The 18,863-nt window shown below is 39.1% G+C and overlaps 1 protein-coding gene across 1 annotated transcript; it reads right to left on the reverse strand.

Moving 5' to 3' along the window:
- Positions 1–6,384: 6,384 nt before the first annotated feature.
- Positions 6,385–17,670, reverse strand: adm2a (adrenomedullin 2a). Its single transcript, XM_082167017.1, has 3 exons — positions 17,553–17,670; positions 17,020–17,232; positions 6,385–9,686 (listed from the first exon to the last, which is right to left on the reverse strand). The coding sequence occupies exons 2-3, from the start codon at positions 17,097–17,099 to the stop codon at positions 9,269–9,271; spliced, it is 498 nt and encodes a 165-aa protein (XP_082023143.1). The 5' UTR covers positions 17,100–17,232; positions 17,553–17,670; the 3' UTR covers positions 6,385–9,268.
- Positions 17,671–18,863: the final 1,193 nt, after the last annotated feature.

Genomic DNA, 18,863 nt, shown 5'->3' on the forward strand with positions numbered 1-18,863 from the left:
TTGTGGGGAAGAAGGATGGATCTCTGCGACCTTGTATTGACTACCGGGGGTTGAACAACATCACGGTAAAGAATACTTATCCTTTGCCGTTGATGTCTTCAGCCTTCGAGAGGTTGCAGGGAGCGTCCATCTTCACAAAATTGGATTTACGTAATGCTTATCATTTGGTCCGCATCAGGGAGGGGGATGAGTGGAAGACCGCGTTTAACACCCCCAGGGGACACTTTGAATACTTGGTTATGCCTTTCGGGCTTTCCAACAGTCCAGCGGTCTTCCAGGCACTCGTCAATGACGTGCTGCGAGATATGATAGATCAGTTCATTTATGTCTACCTGGACGACATACAGATTTTTTCTTCTTCTCTCCAGGAACACGTGCAGCACGTCCGACGAGTGCTTCAGAGGTTGCTAGAGAATGGACTTTTTGTCAAGGCGGAGAAATGCGATTTTCATGCACAGTCTGTTCCATTCCTAGGGTACATCGTGTCGGTTGAGGGAATGCGCATGGATCCTGAGAAGATCAAGGCTGTGGTAGAGTGGCCAAGTCCAGAGTCTCGTAAGGCCTACTGAGATTTCTGGGGTTCGCCAATTTCTACCTGCGTTTTATTCGCAACTTCAGCCAACTAGCCGCACCTCTGACCACCTTGACCTCCCCCAAAACGACGTTCAGGTGGTCAGACGCAGCCGAGGCTGCGTTTGCCAAACTGAAGGGTTGCTTCGTTTCAGCCCCCATTCTGACAACCCCTGATCCATCACGTCAGTTCGTGGTGGAGGTCGATGCGTCAGAGGTGGGGGTAGGAGCAGTGTTATCCCAGCGCTCTCTCTCAGACGACAAGATGCATCCTTGCGCGTTTTTGTCTCATCGTCTATCTCCTGCCGAACGTAATTATGACATTGGGAACAGAGAGTTGTTGGCAGTCAAGTTAGCATTGGAAGAGTGGCGGCACTGGTTAGAAGGGTCGGGGGTACCTTTTATCGTTTGGACCGATCACAAGAACTTAGAATACATTCGGACTGCTAAAAGATTGAACTCCAGGCAGGCTCGGTGGGCACTTTTTTTCGGTCGTTTTGATTTTACTCTCTCGTACCGCCCGGGTTCTAAAAACATCAAACCCGATTCTTTATCGCGCATTTTTGATCGTTCCGAACGCCCGTCTACTCCCGAGTGCATTTTACCGGAGACTCTATTCATCTCCACACTCGTATGGGAGGTCGAATCGAAGGTCAAGAAGGCCTTAGAAGGGGTAACGCCCCCGGTCGGTTGCCCACCGAATCGTTTATCGCCCTCCAGATGGGTTACTCCAACCGCTGCCGGTCCCTTCGAGACCCTGGTCCCATATCGCTCTAGATTTTGTTACCGCCCTCTCAGGGTCACACGGTAGTTTTGACCGTGGTGGACCGGTTCTCGAAGGCGGCCCATTTCATTCCCTTGCCCAAATTACCCTCAGCCAAGGAGACAGCGGTGATTGTCGTTGACCACATCTTTCGGTTACATGGCCTCCCGACAGACGTGGTTTCTGACAGGGTACCCCAGTTTGTGTCCGAATTTTGTAAGCTTCTGGGGGCGACTGTCAGTCTGTCCTCAGGGTTCCACCCCCAGAGCAATGGCCAAACTGAGAGAGCCAACCAGGATTTGGAAAGAACGTTACGATGTTTGGTTTCCAAGAATCCTTCCTCGTGGAGTCAACAACTTTCTATGGTGGAGTACGCCCACAACACGTTGCCAGTGTCATCTACGGGCCTATCTCCGTTTGAGTGTAGCGTAGGGTACCAGCCACCAATTTTTCCTAGTCTGGAATCCGAAGTCGCGGTCCCCTCCGCTCACACCTTCGTCCAGAGGTGTCACCGCACGTGGACTAGAGCCCGTGAGACTCTACTCCAGGTGGGGTTGCGCACCAAGGCCAAAGCCGATCGCCACCGGTCTAGGCCTCCCGTATACGTCGCTGGTCAAAAAGTGTGGCTTTCTACCAAGAACATTCCTCTCCGTTCCGTGTCTAATAAACTTGCTCCGGTTCATAGATCCGGTTCATAGATCCAATGTCTCTCTCTAGTCTCGTGCCTTGTTGTTTACATGTGTGTGTGAGTGGGTGTGTCCGGATCGTTACGGTTGATCAGTATCCAGCTGCAATCACTCATCACCAGCTGCCACTCATCTCATCTCCTATAAATGCTCACCACTTTCTCATCTCCTTTGTCAGATCGTTGCATGAAGTCTCTGTGTTGTCTGATCCTGTTCCCGTGCCTCGTGTCCCGTCTTGAGTTCCTGTGTTCCGGTTTCGCGTCTTGTTGGATTACGTTTCATGTCTGGATCAAGTCATCACTCATCAGAGCACGCTGCACTTCATCCATCACTCCGTGTCTGACCATCAAAGTCCCTGCGCCACCGCCTGCATCACCCGGATTATTCATCATCATCATCATCAACATTATTGACTTAATAAATTGAATTAATAAAGAGCTTTTACTTGCATATTGTGTCCTCGTTTCTGACGTAACACTCATGTTCCAAACCTGTATGAGTTTCTTTCTTCTGTTGAACACAAAAGAAGATATTCTAAAGAATGTTTGTAATTAATTAGATAATTGATGGTAGCCATGATGTTTTTTTCTTCCTATTATGGAAGTCAATGGCTATACCGTTATCTGTTTGATTACCAAGCAATTGCTGTAAAGAAAATGTACTGAACTAAAAATTTTTTATTTTATACAATTTTACAAAATAATTTAGACTCTACAATTGCTAGACAATCAAAGCCCTGTGTCTAACCAAGTTGTTTTCCAAATTTGAGGATTTAAAGTATAGCCTTTTCATGGTAACGTAATGTCCAATTTCAAAACGGTTTTCACATGATGAATTTTGAACGCTTAAAGGGTTAGTTCACCCAAAAATGAAAATTCTGTCAGTAATTACTCACCCTCATGTTGTTCCAACCCCGTAAGACTTTCGTTCATCTTCAGAACACAATTTAAGATATTTTTTGATGAAATCCGAGAGCTGGATCACTCCTCCATAGGCTTCTGTGTAATTTCATTCTGCCGGCCCAGAAAAGTTAAAGACATTGTTAAAATAGTCCAAGTGACTACAGTGGCTCAACCTTAAGTTTATCAAAGTTTATCGACGGGAATACTTTTTGTGCGCAAAACCCCCCAAAAATGATGACTTTATTTAACTATTCATTTTCTTCAGTGTGGGCCTCTGAGTGAGTTCACGAGAGCGCCACGACACATGCTCGAGAACTGATCATTTGATCGGAACGCTCACGATCATTTGATGGGAAAGTGTGAAAGGTAAGCCATTCATTTTGCGGCATTGCTAAGGCACTTTTACGTTTTCTCGCTGGTTTCTCACGATTCGGACATCTAGGAAATGCACACTTTAGAACCACTCTAAACACTACATCGAGACCCATCTGCGTCATCTTCTCAGTTCTTGTGCATGTGTCGTTGCGCTCTCGTGAACTCACTCAGGCCCACACAGAAGAAAATTAATAGTTGAATAAAGTCGTTATTTTGGGGGTTTTTTTGCACACAAAAAGTATTCTCATGGCTTGATAAACTTAAGGTTGAGCCACTGTAGTCACTTGGACTATTTTAACGATGTCTGGGCCGACAGAATGAATATTCATTTTTGGGTGAACTAACCCTTTAAGCTTTCAAATGACACCTAATTTATGGTGATTAGTAAAAATGAAGTGATAGGGGGGGAAAGGCTAAAATAAGTGCCGAAAACAGGTTTTAACATTAAACATTGAAGACCACGTGTGCATGACTGCTTGTTTGGGCAAGCTTGCTTGGCAATAATTCCATTCATTGCTCTCCCACACATTATGCCTGAAGATGTTTCTCATTCACCCTCCCATGTTCAGGGGTAACGTTCACAGTGAAGATTCTTGCTGAGAAGAGCATATGTTGAGCTTTGGATGCTGATGATAATAAACCAGCCTGGAACAGCATGGAAATTTATGCTAGTTGATTCTGAAATATCGTTAACGATGATGATTTTTAAATACAACGTTAAATTACAATAATTACCCATTTCAAAACTGAAATGCTAGCATGCTGTGTCTACGTTCTGATTACTTTAGTTGAATGAGGCGCGTCTATATTTGACTCATTTTCTTTGGACACTTCTGGTACCACCCTGATTTCCTTAAGTACATAATATAAAAATACATTTGAACAATATTTGTTAGTTTCTTAACCAGGCCAGATTTGGTAAATTTCCTCAGCATAATTTCCCCCAGTGTATTTGCGTCTGAATATTTTCCGTACATTGAATGCAGTGTTGTTATCGTTAGCTAAAGCTTTTTTTATTTTTTATTATTAAAATAAAGCTGAAATAAAGTCAAATATAAATACCAGTATTAGATGTAAAACTTAAACTAAATAAACATTTCTAAATGTTGCCTTGTCAACTAACTGAAATAAGTTTACGTTGAAGCACTCAAATAAAAATAAAACTGAAATATATGTATAAAAAATGTAATTATATATTTTTAAAAAACTATTAAAATGAAAAAACCCATAATAAAATTAGCCTCCTAAAAATAAACTACAATTAAAATGAAAACTGAATATAAAAATAAAAGCTAATTCAAAATATTACTAAAAACTATAATAGCACATAAATAATACTAAAATAAAACTGTTTGAATGCCCCTGGTTCATAATTGCAAAATAAAAATAGCTGAAGACCTTCCTACACTTGCCTTTATTTGAATTAAATTATAGTATATACATATTATATTGGGGCTATATACAGTACTTCTCATAAAGGTGTTTCATACACACTCTGTAGCATTTCTGGATTGTGAATCATTGAAAGGTTAAAGGTGGTCAGCTTTCTCTGTAACCTTGAACTTTTAGACATTTCTTTTCTTTAAAGTGCCTCAGGAATTCACCATTTAAACACCTTTTATGAGAACCTGTGACATGAATCAGAAATAGAAATGTCTGAGCGTAAGTCACGTGCTAAGAATGATGCAATCCTGGCTTGAAGTTACCATCTGCATTTCCCACTCTTGGTCCACAGATATGAGAGATACGGTGTTACTGTAAGATGACATAAAAATTGGTCATATGCAGTTTGTGGACTTGTACGTTGGCCCTATTGCATTTGAAGGACATGGTCGTCCAATCGCATTGAGCTTTAAATTAAACATTAATGCCTTTCACTATGTGTTAAAATAGATTTAGTAATACTATTTTGTCCTATAAAGGCTGTGGTCACCCTATCACACGGTCAGCTGATTGGTTTACCCATCTCACAGTGACCTACTCTTTCTATCTGAACAGCTGTTAGTTGCGTAGTGCATGTGATAGTTGCCTGGTCACTTATTAATGGCTCTGTTAGAGACCAACTTTTCCTTTCTGAGTGGAAATTTGGTGGTGAAATTTGGTGGTGACCTGTATTAGTATGAGCATTTCATTGGCTTGCTAACTTCAGTCTAATGTTTAACTTGTTGTGTCTGATGCCAAGGGGCATCATTGGTTTATTAGCACAGATTTGTGCATTGGGAGATGTTGTGTAATAAAGTTTATGAATCTGGGTGTTGTACAGAGTTACAGGAATATGTTTGAGCGGTTTCGTGCTCTTTAGATTCATAAAGATACTGGATAAGCTTGGACAGATATTGCAGACAGACACAGACATATTTGTTAATAGTTAGTAGTTGGCGGTCATGCGTTATGTAACTCAACGTTAACTGCGGTACAAGGTGACTAGAGGACCTGAGTTATGTTTTAAGCAAATTTGTGAAAAGTGAACATGATTTAATATCTGCTAATTTATGTAGAACAAAAAAAATGCAAAATTAGATAAACACTTTTAATAATAAATTATAATTCAAATTAATTCAAACTAAAAGTGATATTATTGTAAGTAATAATAGTGATATATACAATTAAATTATAATTAAAATTAATTTCTTTATATAATGAGCGATACAACAGTTGTCCTGGACTTATAGTAACACCATCTGGATGTGGCATCCTGGAAAAATTAATGATTTGGGTTGTCAAATTTCCTATTTACAGGCTTATTTGTCACTTATGATACATTTATTCTGCAGCTAAACTTGTCGAATAATAGGTCAAGTAACCAAGATAAAAAAATGTTTTAAACCTCTGGTATGACTGGAAACTTCAACCCATGTGATTTTGCATAATTTTAATCATGTTTATGGAAGTACTTATGAAAGTATCTTCTTCTGTATTCAACAGAATAAAGAAACTCATACAGGTTTAGAACATCTTCATGGTAAGTAAATGATGACAGAATATTAATTTTTGAGTGAATTATCCCTTTAATTTGTGTTTTGCGACGTCTGTGTGTCCTTTCAAAGTACCAAACAACCGCTGTTCACATTTAAAAGAGAACAACACATCAGATTTCATCTCACTACTACGTAGTGCTTTATTTCACAGACATAAAAGAACATTGTATGGGCATGACAGGCTAATTTTATCGTCTTCCCAAAAATATACAAATTTTTTCGTACCCAGAGGACGTCTCTGAGGTGTGAGAAAACACTGTATGTGATAAATAACGTCTTTGGTGACATAGATACACAAATGCAAACATAAATACATTAAGTTAAATATCAGATCTAATAATAGGATTCACAAAAGATAGCGTACATGATACTGACCTCTTCCTAATTCAGTGTGCTAACGCCTTTTAAAATACATTCATACAGATCCTGCTCAAATTCATAACACAAAACTCACAAATCTGAAGTTCAAGTGACAAACACAGAAACATGCTTTAAAGTGCTTCGCATGGTAGTAACAACACAACTGACCTTTAGTATCGACTAAAACATTAAAGGTTACGCTCATGGTCAGGATGACGTTCATACACACTCACACATACGTCTTTAAAAGTCACAGATTCATAACGTTCTTCGTATTCCTTCATCATTAAGACAGTTTGTGCCCAGTGCTCATCTGTGAAAGCTAATGCTTGTGTTATTCTTAATGAACCAAGTAGGGCTTTAAAGGGGGACAAAGGTCATGAAAATATGCGATACACAGGGACAGCACACAAAAACACGCGCGTACGAAGAACGATCAGGGCCAGATGCTGACGCACTTGTTACGTTCCAACCCATGTCACCAAGACGTTCACAACAACTCATCCGACAATAAATAAATAGATAGTTAAATAGTCGAAAAAAAGGAATGTGATCAATATATAAGTCAACATGAGGCTCTCCCTGTGCATGTACACAAAAAGTACAGATTAACCAGGCTCTCAGCAGTTTAAAAGCCTTTTAATGATCAGTCACGAGAGACATTAATCAGATCGATTACAGCAGAGAGAATGGTGTCGAATATATATATATATAGAGAGCCTTTGAGCAGATTAGCGCCAAAGCACCAGCGATTACTATTACTTCCTATGATCATCATCATTAGAATCAGCCAAGAAAAAGAGAAAGACTTTTACAGTAATCAACACCAACAAATCCAATTGAAAAATCAAGCCTATGTAAAGATAAAAGATCACTGAATAACAGTATAGTGTGAATGCACAGAAAGGTATCAAGTAAATTCAGGGTTTTTTGGGTCGGTTCTCTGCTTTTCTGGAGTAATTTGAAAGCAAGTTGTCCTATGACATACATCACATAGTGGGAAACCTAATGCTTTCTGAGAGTTTGGCCTGGACACCTTGCTGAAATTGAGTATTTGATGTTTAAGTAGGATTACTTCAGCTACTTTAATCCTCAGACATGCACTTTGATGTCTCACAGCATCCCCCCCCCCCCCCCCCCCCCCCGACATCCACAGACCCCCAAAAAGCCAGGGAAAGTTTCTAGAAGTTTTAAATCGCTCATTTTTTACGGCTATTTTTCCTGTGTCTGCTGGGTATTTTTGGTGTGTGTATCCACCCACGTATTCAGACATGATTATTATAACAAAAAAGGGAATTCTTAAAATACATGACACGGATGGAGAGGCCATGTTCCCGAAAGACTTTGGCACGCTCGCGCCTCATATTTTGGTATAACTACAATCTTTAATTAGAGTTTACAGGAATGAGCTTGTGAATTACTTAAATGACGCCAGTCGATGTGTGTTGAGAATATTTTGAGGGCATTTGATGCAATTTACTAAGAATGTCCATACAATGCGAGTCAATGGGGTCCAAAACCAACAGTGAATCACTTTGACTTGCATTGCATTTTTCAAAATATCTTATTTTGTGATGCGCAGAATGAAAAACTCATATAGGGTTTGGAACGACATGAGGGTGAGTGAATGATGACAAAAAAATTTTCATGATCAAAATGGGTGAAATGGTTTTCAAATAGCACTTCGGCTAGTTTTCTCCTTTGTTATGGAGCTGTAACCTAGGTTATGGCTATTTATGGGTGAGCTTTAGCCATCATTTAAGAATGCTCCGAAAAGTCTTGCTTCTGTTTATGAAATGTGGCAAAGCTCAGCAGGATTCTGTCAGAGTGGAAACTGAGACCTTGGGGATTATAACTCATTCTCGTGACTTTATAAATCACGTGAAGTGTAATATTCCAGGCGCCAGACCTCAAAGTGCATGGAAAAGCAACAATGTGTTAATCCGGATTCAGCGGCGGTTGCTACTGTATTGTTCGTGGGTTCAATCAAGAGACCACTGTGTTTATAAATTCACAATTCGCCATTGTCTAAAACCCAGGATTTAAACCCAAACTTGCAGTAACTATACATGTGAGAAGGTATCAGATGGGGGTCTTAAACAAGGGGGTCTTAAACAAGCTCCGAAGCCATCAGAGAAAGTCTGCTTTCTTCTTAAAAGTGCATTGGAGACACGAGGTGGGAGAGTTCAGAGTCTTTTCGAACACACGGCCCTCAGACTGACAGAAATCCGATCGCACACCTTGTTGAAATCCACATTAAAGGCTCAGCGGGTTTGATCAGTGGTGTAGAAGTTAACAGGCTTTGATGAGTCTGGATGTAATGCGGCATAACCCGGTATAATCTCTTATCTGAGGACTTAACAAGATGACAATATCAAAATAAAGAATCTGTTTTGAGTACCATAAAATGAGAGGCCAGAGTCAAAGTGTTTCAGAGGCACCGAATTCAAAAGTTGCCATCAAGTAACAAGAGGTCCTTTCTGTCCAAAAAGGCACAGTATACACTCCAGAAAACCAAGGCAGAGAGCAGGAAAGAGTTCTACAGCAGGACCGCAATAAAATAGACAAACACCAGGACAGAGACTTGTAACACGGTTTTCTTGGTCTTAGTTTTAGCCGGACGTCCCCCTAGACTCATCCGTAGCTGTGTGGACTGTGTGGGTTGATGGGGGATTCTTCGCGCCCGCTTTGGCCGGCCAGCTGGTGGAGGCGGTGACTGAGGTTTTGCACCTGGCAGGTACCGAGGACACATCCGACGCGCATCAGCCGGCCGTGGTGATGGTTGTGGTGGCCTCGCGAGTGCACGTTGCGACGGTTTCTCTGCCTAGGGCTGTCACCTGTTTCGCTGGATTCTCCTGCTTCTGGCTGACCAACGTGGAGTGGGTTTCCTGTTGGGTCTGGAGGTGGAGGTCTGGAGAGGATGGCCCTCCACAGAACGGTGCGGTCGATGGAGTATTGAAGTACGCCATGGTCAGTATTTGGGCGCTCAGTGACATCTGGAGAGATGGAGTCTTCCTCTCTTAACTGATGGAGTCTTGTCATGAAGCCCAGCCTGCAATGAGACAGAAGTAGGACTTATAAATATTGCGCTTGAACAGGAATTTACATGTTATTTTTATTACACTCTGGAATACTTAATTCTGATTGGTCAATCTGAATTATATTTGACCATATTTGTCAAACACACAATATGCAAAAATGAAATAGTTAGAAATATTATATGATTACATTACATTTTATATAGTGGCTACTTAACACCTAAATAAAATTGATATAAAGTAAAAAAAAGTCCATTTTTGATTTTTGTAGGTGTTTAATATCTATGAAATCGAACATTTTTCTAAATAAACTACACTTTATATTTATTTAGCCAGTGCATGAATATCGGTTGTAAAGGTTTTATGTACAAAACTATTAGATTTTTTTTTATAATAGCACATTTAATAGTGAAATTTGAGTTTATGCAACTATTTATTGCACATAAAAGGCTTGATTCAACATTAAGCATCATTTACAGCTGATACTAAATGTGCAGTTTGGTCAACCGTGCAAACATGTACTGCAACCACACTGCTCACATTTACTGCAACCACACAATAAATGCTCTCTGTTCAAAAAGGTTCTGACTCTTTGGGACACAGCGTACGGTAAACACACTTGATTTACTCCGGTTTTGCAGTAATGGCTGAGGCCATCTGCCCTCTGTTTGATTATCACACTAGACACTGAAACCTTTGTTTTTTGCACAGGTCACTAATTCAGGTCTTGCTCTTAGAATTAGCGAGCGGCGGTTAGCAGATCATGGCAGGTGCACGTTAAGACGGTGGCTTTTTTACGCCTCGTGATTCGCAAAGATCCCTGCATTTTTGTACTTTTATTTCCAAATGAAATGGGAAAGCATAACTATAAAAGAGCAACCCATTTATACAAAAACCCTAAAGCTGAAATTTGAGAAATGACAGGGTGTATTGTTAGGTTGGACCACACCATCTAATCTCACGCTGTCATACTAAACTTGGTGAAAAAGCTTGCTGAGTAACACTGACTTGTGCCAGACATGTGTTTAGCATTTTTGCTCGCACATTCTTGAAAGCTTAAAAACTCAACTTTCCAGAAATATCAGTTACTCTTGCAGTTGCTCTTTTTTCCATCCAGAAGTTTAATAATTAGGCCTATTTATCAGGTATTATATTTTTTATCCTTAATATAATGTAAATATATGTTTTAATATAATATCCTTATATTATATATATTTTTTTTATTTTATTTTTTTTTTTACATGAATTTTCTTCTTTTATCTTGTTAATATCTTATTTCCTCAGAAAGATTACTTGCTCAGTGTGCAAACTATGCAGCCAGCTGGTTTTATCCTTTGCATTGTGGTGAACCAAAATACCACCTCTGTAAAATATAATGATTATCTGCCCAAAGTGTCTCAGATGAATAGTACTTTCACCCCTGTTTTAATGTAATGCAATGCCACTGGTCTAATATGTTCAATTCTTGCGAATTCAGCAACTAAGTCTCCACACCTCTGAAAACTATCTCAGCAGCTTCACATGATCAAAATTAAGTGTTTGCCCCCCTGACCAGAAGTTTCTCTTTGAGCTTGATCCAACTATTACTTTTTTAGATGCTTAAGCAGAGATAAGCTGCCCGTAGACTTCATCCGTGTGCCCTCTGACCTTCTCAGAGACTCCACTGTCACACATCCATATTTCTCAAATCCTTTAAAATGTCTGCTAGACCACCCTGTCTCATGGCTCATCCTATGTGTTATCAGCAAAACAAGGAAGGTTGCCAGGATTTTAGAGCACGTATAACTGTTGTTTCTAGAAATGTCCTGTTTATCCATCCTATTGTGATCCTTCTGTTATACTGTGAATAAACTTGAGAAGGGCAGCCACTTTCCATATAATTGAACAAACGTGCTAATTAAAAATCTCACCTGGCGACATTTAACCAACAGACCACAATGAAATAGGATCTGTGATTCTGGGGTATTTCTACGCTGAGCATAGTGTTCAGCTAGGAAAATTAGCACCTGCCCCTCGAAATTCAACCCATCTTGGGATAAAGGTGGTAATCATGTTTTGCAGAAACTCTGTTTGAAATGCGCTGAAAAGACGAGGCACTCCCAGAAACCAGAGAAGCAGTCAAGTTTTTCGTCGAATTAAACTTAAGGCTCTATCAAATGAGCAATCAACCTGGTTATGTCCTGAAGTAACAGTCTTTGATAGTGGACTTTGTGTCGTGAGTGATTTAATCTTTTTAAATGCAACATGCTCTTTGCTGCACACCTCTTGTCGGCCTGGTACTGGCGGACTGCCACGAAAACCCTGTGATGCCTTGTGGGAACAAATCGTATGTGGGGAAACAAGGAGATATGATATTTGATTGTGATTTACTACTTGATCCTTCTCTGAGAGAAGCAGGTCAGATGTATCCAGATCAATCCAGTATTATTGTTTGTTCTTGCAGTAAGGTTGGGATTTTTGCACCTCTATGAAACTGGTCATGGCTGTTTGTGAATTGGTCATCAGCTGGTTATATTTAGCTAGACAGAAAAAAAGTAATTATAGTACCTGCGCTCCTTTATGGGAAAAGTGACTGCGAGTCAAACCAAGTGACCTTCTCTAATTACTATGAGATGTTTGTTCCATTAAAACCAGCTTTTATCATGGTTATAAAGCACATAATGGGAACTTTATGTTCAGAAACAGTAGGATAAAAAAGTTTTTGTGTGTTAAATATTAAACATAATCTTTTTAATTAATATAATATGTTTAATATACATATGGATAATGTTTTATATCATTTTAAATTCCATATAATTTGCAATGTCGGGGTTATGGGCTGGAAAGGTGTTTAAAAGGGCACTTTAAGCATTAAACTGTGGATAGCAATAGTGAAACTCAAAAAAGTGAAAGTGATTTAAGTCTGTTAATGGTTAGATTATGGCGTTGATAAGAGCTTTTAAAGCCCTTCCTCCTCTTGTGTGTTTGTTTTTATGGTTTCTGATCAGAGTGGAAACATGCCGCTTAAAGATGAGGAGGAAGGAATTCAGGTCTTAGTTACTAATCCACCACGGATTTCTGTCAGACAGGTGGGTTTTTCCTCTCGCCTCTAACAATAATGACCAAGCGGCGTGGTGTAAAATGCTAATGTTTGTGTTGTAAACGGAGGACTGCATAACTCAAGTCCAAACATGACCGGCCCAGATTCCCATTGAGTGTGAACCAACTTGTCATAGACAACCCGCTTCCCCTTGAGTGAGCTTTAGCACTTGTTTCCTCCAGAGTTAACAATAGGAAATCAATAGCTTAATATGACAACCAAACAGGATTTTACTTAATTGACAGTAGAAGAACATTGCTTTGTCTGATGCCCTACATAACAGACAGTAACATCAACTTCCTTAAATCCTGATTATAGAGGATCAAATGTCCCACATTTCAGTGAATTATCATACAGAGAGCCAATCCTCTCGACCACAGCGTTGAACCAGACGGTGTTCGCTTCAGTCATGGAATGCAGATGATACACTTTTTAAAAATAAAGGTACTTTAGTGGCATTGATGTTCCATGAAGAACCTTTGACATACATGGCACCTTTCCATTGAACAAAGGGTTCTTAATAGTAAAAAAAAAAAAATCAGATTATTGAAATGTTCTTCACACTAAGAAAGAAATGGTATATAACTGATCCCTGAATGTCTTTTGGGGAATCTAAAATGTTTGTACTATATTGTTGTGAAAACCATAGATATTTATACATAGAATCCACATTCAGCAGCTCCAGACACGTCATCGACCGCCATCTTGGAACAGTCAACGTGTCGTCACTCACATTAAGACACTCACTCTCAACATCGCGCAGATTCTGGTTGTGAACGCTGAGATTTAAATTTCTGAAGAAATAAATAACCTTTCACAGGTGAGAATATTAACTCAATATTACAGGTTTTCACTATGGTACTTTTTAATGTTTTTACTTTTACTATGGTCACTTTTTATTGTCGTGTTAGCTAAGCCCTTCGCCTTGCCGTATTGTGTTAGTTTAGCAAAATCATCTGCTGAAGTCTATTGCAGATATAGATATTCAAACATGCATCTAAGTACGGTTGTAGACGCTCAGTCAACTTGCTCTCAACTGTTCATGGACCGGCTTTGACCGTTCCAATATGGCGGACGGCTAACGTATAGAGGCCCATTGAAACAGTCGCTAATGAGGAATATATATATGGGGCGATCCGATTTCCGAAAGTAGTTAAAAAAAAAATCTACATTGGACCTGTCGCTTGGCTCCTGCCTCCGCATATTCTCTCAAAAACTAAACCTCGAGATATTATGTAATGGAGAAAACTAGGCTATGTTTGCGTAGTTTTATTCCAGAGACCAAAATCATGTTTAAACCACCACAACGGGCTTCACTAACCGCCATTTTCGATTCAGGGACAGCATGTCAGCATGTTAAACAATAAAAATCCCTGACTGATATTACAAAGGTTGCTGTACGTTCTGTGTACATGGATGGTTATCGAACACTGAGTGAGTGAGTGAGTCCATGTGAAGAACGTAGAGTTCTCTGAGATGAATTAAGACAAGAGAGACAAAAAGTTGAGAGGGAGAGATTTTGGAAGGTCAGAGATGAGATAGGGACTTCTTTATCGATGCTCTTATCAGGCTTTTTGGAGATTTGAAGAACCCGGCCACTTCACTGTATGCAGAAGAGCAGTGTGAACATCCTACTAAACCTCTCAAATGGGTTTGGAATGACGTGAGGGTTAATAAATGATGACAGATATTTAGATTTTGGGTGAACTGTCTCTTTAAAGGCACCTGACATTATTGCAGTAATCAGAAACTGTCTGACACCACAGTATTTATCAGCTATTTATTGTCGCTTAGTAACTGTAAGTCAACTCGTCAGACGTCTGTGACTAAATATCAGTCTAATGTCCTCACCAAATATCGCATAGACCACCAGAAAAGCATGCGGAACGCATGTGCAACAATTATACTGTAAATATTGTAGGTCAAGGACAAAAACAGTCCTTCCCTTGACATTATGGTTAGTCATGTAACAATATTGGGTGCAATAGTGTCACAAGATATTAATGAGCTGCTATGAAGGTAAGAAAAAGAAAAAAAACTACCTATTAAATTTTGGCATTCAGATTGGGAGGGATTACAATTTTCTATTACAGCTTTTCAAAGCCTGAAGTATCAGTTTTAGTTCATCTGTTCCTCAGGCTGACAAGAAAAAGAGAGAATTGCACGGTTCAGCAAAACGGATGTGAGCACAGTATGCAGGTGTCAGCCAGAAGAGGGCACACAGACACTCATTCATTCCTTTTGTCTGCCAGTCATCAGCCAGAAATAATGGCTTGACAAAACATGTCATTGCTTTAATACATTTAAATTGTGGTTTTCAGGAGTAACTACCCCAATATCCAATTTCAAAGATTTGCTGCCAATCAAATAAAAAATACATTATAACTAAAGTACTTGATACCACACCAATCTGTTTAAAAAAACTACCATTTTGTCAGATTTGTTGAGGAATTATACTCTATTTCCAGCACCATTCAGTCAGGCTGTTTCTTATTCGCCTAACCTTGACTCAGAAATGATACAAACGTTTATCACTGCTCAAAAAAACACATTGTACATTCATTTGTGCATTCACTTTTGAAGGCATGGCAGTCACAAAATATTTTATTAATCACATGATGAGCAACAACTAACAATTTTTTTTGTGAGGGTAGGAGCCAAAAACTATATGATGCAATGATTTAAGCTGCTTACATTATTAAAAAGGGCACACTGTATTTTGTAAAACTGTCTTATCTGAACCTGTTTAATCTAAATGATTACTCTTTGGACACAAACTGCACACCTTTTCTAATAAAGGTTCAGAAAAGTTACTGAAAGAGTGTTTATTCTGGTCACAGGTGGGAAACTATAGTCAAAAAGTTCCACAGTAAGATGGCTATGGAAACTTTTTAAGTTTTTCTTATATCAGGCAATTTTGGGGAAAGGGAAATGAAAATCCAATATTAAATGCACATGTAAAAGTACTTGGAAATCGACTTTTCATAATGTAACTTAGTCAGTTCCTTATCCAAAATGAGGTTTTGGGCTTCCCCACTGGCCACAAATTTTTCTGCATAAATTCGATGTTATGTGAGCATGATTTATATGAGTAATCATTAATAATATATTAATAATAGACCCTTTAAGTATTATATTTATGCACATGTTTAATGCTTCTATGGCGCTTTGACACAGCCATCATCTTTCAGAGGCACAAACTGGAATTAATTAAACAGCTCTGGTCATGTGACTCTTTACATCAGCATTCAATGCGCATTCAAATACTGTTATGCAAACTTTGTGTACGAGAATGTATATAGCCTAAACTTCTTATCTGTAGGCTATATTTATAAACTACTATCGTAAAGTGTTACTGTAAAAGTTTGCTTTACCAAGAAGCAGGCGGCCAACTACGCTGGTGAATGAATGGTGGGATGCGTGCGTTTACACAGTCACGTCTACCATCCTAACTGACCTTGTTCACTGCAACCATTAGCCTATCTATCGCGAGTCGCGACAAAACATCCTCGCTTTGTGTAATAAACTCTTTTTTTTTTTACATAATACATCCCTGGTACCAGCCTACTTCGAAATACTTCGGGGGGGAAAAGTTAAGTGTACCTTTCAACAGTGTTGTTTAACTTTTTGAAGGAGCAAATATTGAATTTGCGCATTCGACTCGGTTCTTTTGATCAATCAGTTTTAAAGATTCATATAATATTTCAATAAAGCCGTTTCTTGCTGCTGTTCATGCATTTTATTAATAGCCTACGGTTCTTTATTGTAATTTCATCCTTATCCAGTTCATAAAAACAAAGTCCTTAATATAATTTACATGCATAATAAATAATACTGAAATGTATAAATTTCTTGTTTGAAAAGGTTTTTGCCCCTTTTAATGAAATTCTAGGCTATTTATCAAAACCTACTCAGTTTGTCCAGCTGTATCTGTAAAATTTCTGCGATTCGGAAAGCAAGTACCTTGCATTTTCAGACAGTTGGTTTAAATCAGTGATTTATTGACTCGAGTAGGCTACCGCCGATTGGTGAACAAATCATTTAGACCGGTTTTGTAAACCCGTTCAGCGGATTCATTAAAAAGATTCGACTCAAAAGAACGATTCATTCAATAGACACCTCAACCGTTTTTTCATCCCTCAGAGTTTGGTTAGATTACTTCACCACAAAAACACACACATAGGGCAACCTCCCTACTAATAATGAGCATCCAGAACAAAATTTGGACCGACCAACAAATCTGAGACATTTAAAAGGCGGATTCCTACCTGTTTCTCACCGGTAGTGCCAACAGTTGTGAGGAGAACAGGCTGATGCAATACACAAAAACCGGGAAAAGTGCTCTCATCGTGGGCGAATAATGTTCTCACGCCCCCTTGGTCAGGAGGGGGCTTCCAATGCACCTGGTCAGTATTGAATTTCCAGCTACTGAAACTTCCAAGTTGGACCCAAAATGTCCAACTCCAGGGTACTGTGGTGTTCTTAAAATAAAGAAAAGGAAAATATTAATTGATGCCTAGGCTACTAGATTTTCTCCCCGCACATATTTATAACTCATTATTGCTAGCAATCTGCTTTGCATCAAATAGCCTACTTCTGGTATAAATGCCGGCATTTAATACAATTATATGATCAAACAAAACTAGTGATGCAAGTAGTAGCTATATTAGTCCATCAGCTCTAATTAGTTGCCAACTAATTATAACCTACACCTTTCCCTTAGTTTCCTTTATTAAGGCATTAAATAGCCTACATTCTGAGTATGTTATACTAGTACATCATGTATATAACCTTTACTGACCTTTATCTCAGGTTAAGATCTAGTGCCACGCGCAAATCTGTCTTGAGAATTTTCCCACGGGTGTGCACGCGCTCGCCAAGATCAAGCTCTCGTGAAGTCTGAGGTTCAGCTGACATTGGCGCGTTTAAATATGGGATGGGCGGGACTACAAACAGCTATTCTGAGTCATTGTTATATATGGACAAACTTGATTGGTGTCAAATGCAGTTATTTTACTTGCTTGATATTGCATTTTAGGGCAGCTCATTATATGCACGCTTTATAATTTGAATGACAGGCGTTCTTATATCTTTATGAGATAAGCAATATATCGTTTTTGGATTATTTGGTGACACTGACCTTCCACAATCTGATCAAAAACAAAATGCATCGCTTTAAATGGTAACAGTAACACAATTTACAAGATTTTCCCACAGTTTTGCCAATTCACTAACATTCACTAAACCCCTTCTCTTGCTTATCTCTAACCATTGGGGTGAGTGTGCAGAGGGGATAAGGATGCTAAAGAGACTTCCCCAGAAATTCAGGAGGACAGGACGCACCCTTGCATAATCAATGTGCATTTCAGTGATAATTGATTGGATGGATATTCTCTTCCAATTGTGTCACAGAAAAAAGCAAACACTTTTGTGCACTTTTTTGTTGTGAGATTATCTGCAAAGTCATTTTATAGTTGTACAAAAAGGCCTAAATGTACCATAAAGAGGTGTTTGAATGGAGAATTGTACACTTGTGAGTCTTTCTTTAGTTTGAATGGGCTTAAGTGTCTTCCGCAATGATGACATAAGCTTATCTAATAGGCATTCAATTCACAGCAATATTTTATTATGAATACTGAAACTGTTTTGGTTGTCATGAACTATTATTATTATTATTATTTACTTATTTTTTTCTTGTGTCTCTTACGCACGGTCATGCTGCAATTTCAATGCCAACTGAGCATGTGACAAACAAACGTTGAACTTCAACAATTTGTGGTATTTTTCCATTTTTCCTCGAAAAATCAAGGTGTCACGAGCTCTTGTATGTTTAATTTAAGCTTCTGAATGATTTTATGAAAGTTTGTCCATGTTTGAGCAACAACCGTGCCATCAATATCAAATACAGAAAAGATTTAAGAAGATTTCATCAGCATTCTAAGATAAAATCCAGCATGAAATGGGAGCTGCGATAGTCTTTTCCTCACTATAGTCAGGTACATCCGAGCGAAACGGCTACTTGAACAAGAAAAAATGTAGGGCGGGACTTGATTTTGTCCATGGGGAATTGATCGGATGGTTGTGGTTTGCTATTGGTGGATCTCATGTGAGT

Source organism: Leuciscus leuciscus (genome assembly GCF_965113295.1).
Source record: "Leuciscus leuciscus genome assembly, chromosome: 4".
NCBI lineage: Eukaryota > Metazoa > Chordata > Actinopteri > Cypriniformes > Leuciscidae > Leuciscus > Leuciscus leuciscus.

Excerpts from the sequence above, each read along its gene's own strand:
- adm2a (XM_082167017.1), bottom strand. The coding sequence starts at position 17,099 with ATGAGAGCACTTTTCCCGGTTTTTGTGTATTGCATCAGCCTGTTCTCC. Across the intron at positions 9,687-17,019 it reads GCACTACCGGTGAGAAACAG|GCTGGGCTTCATGACAAGAC; the intron begins GTAGGAATCCGC and ends GTCTCATTGCAG.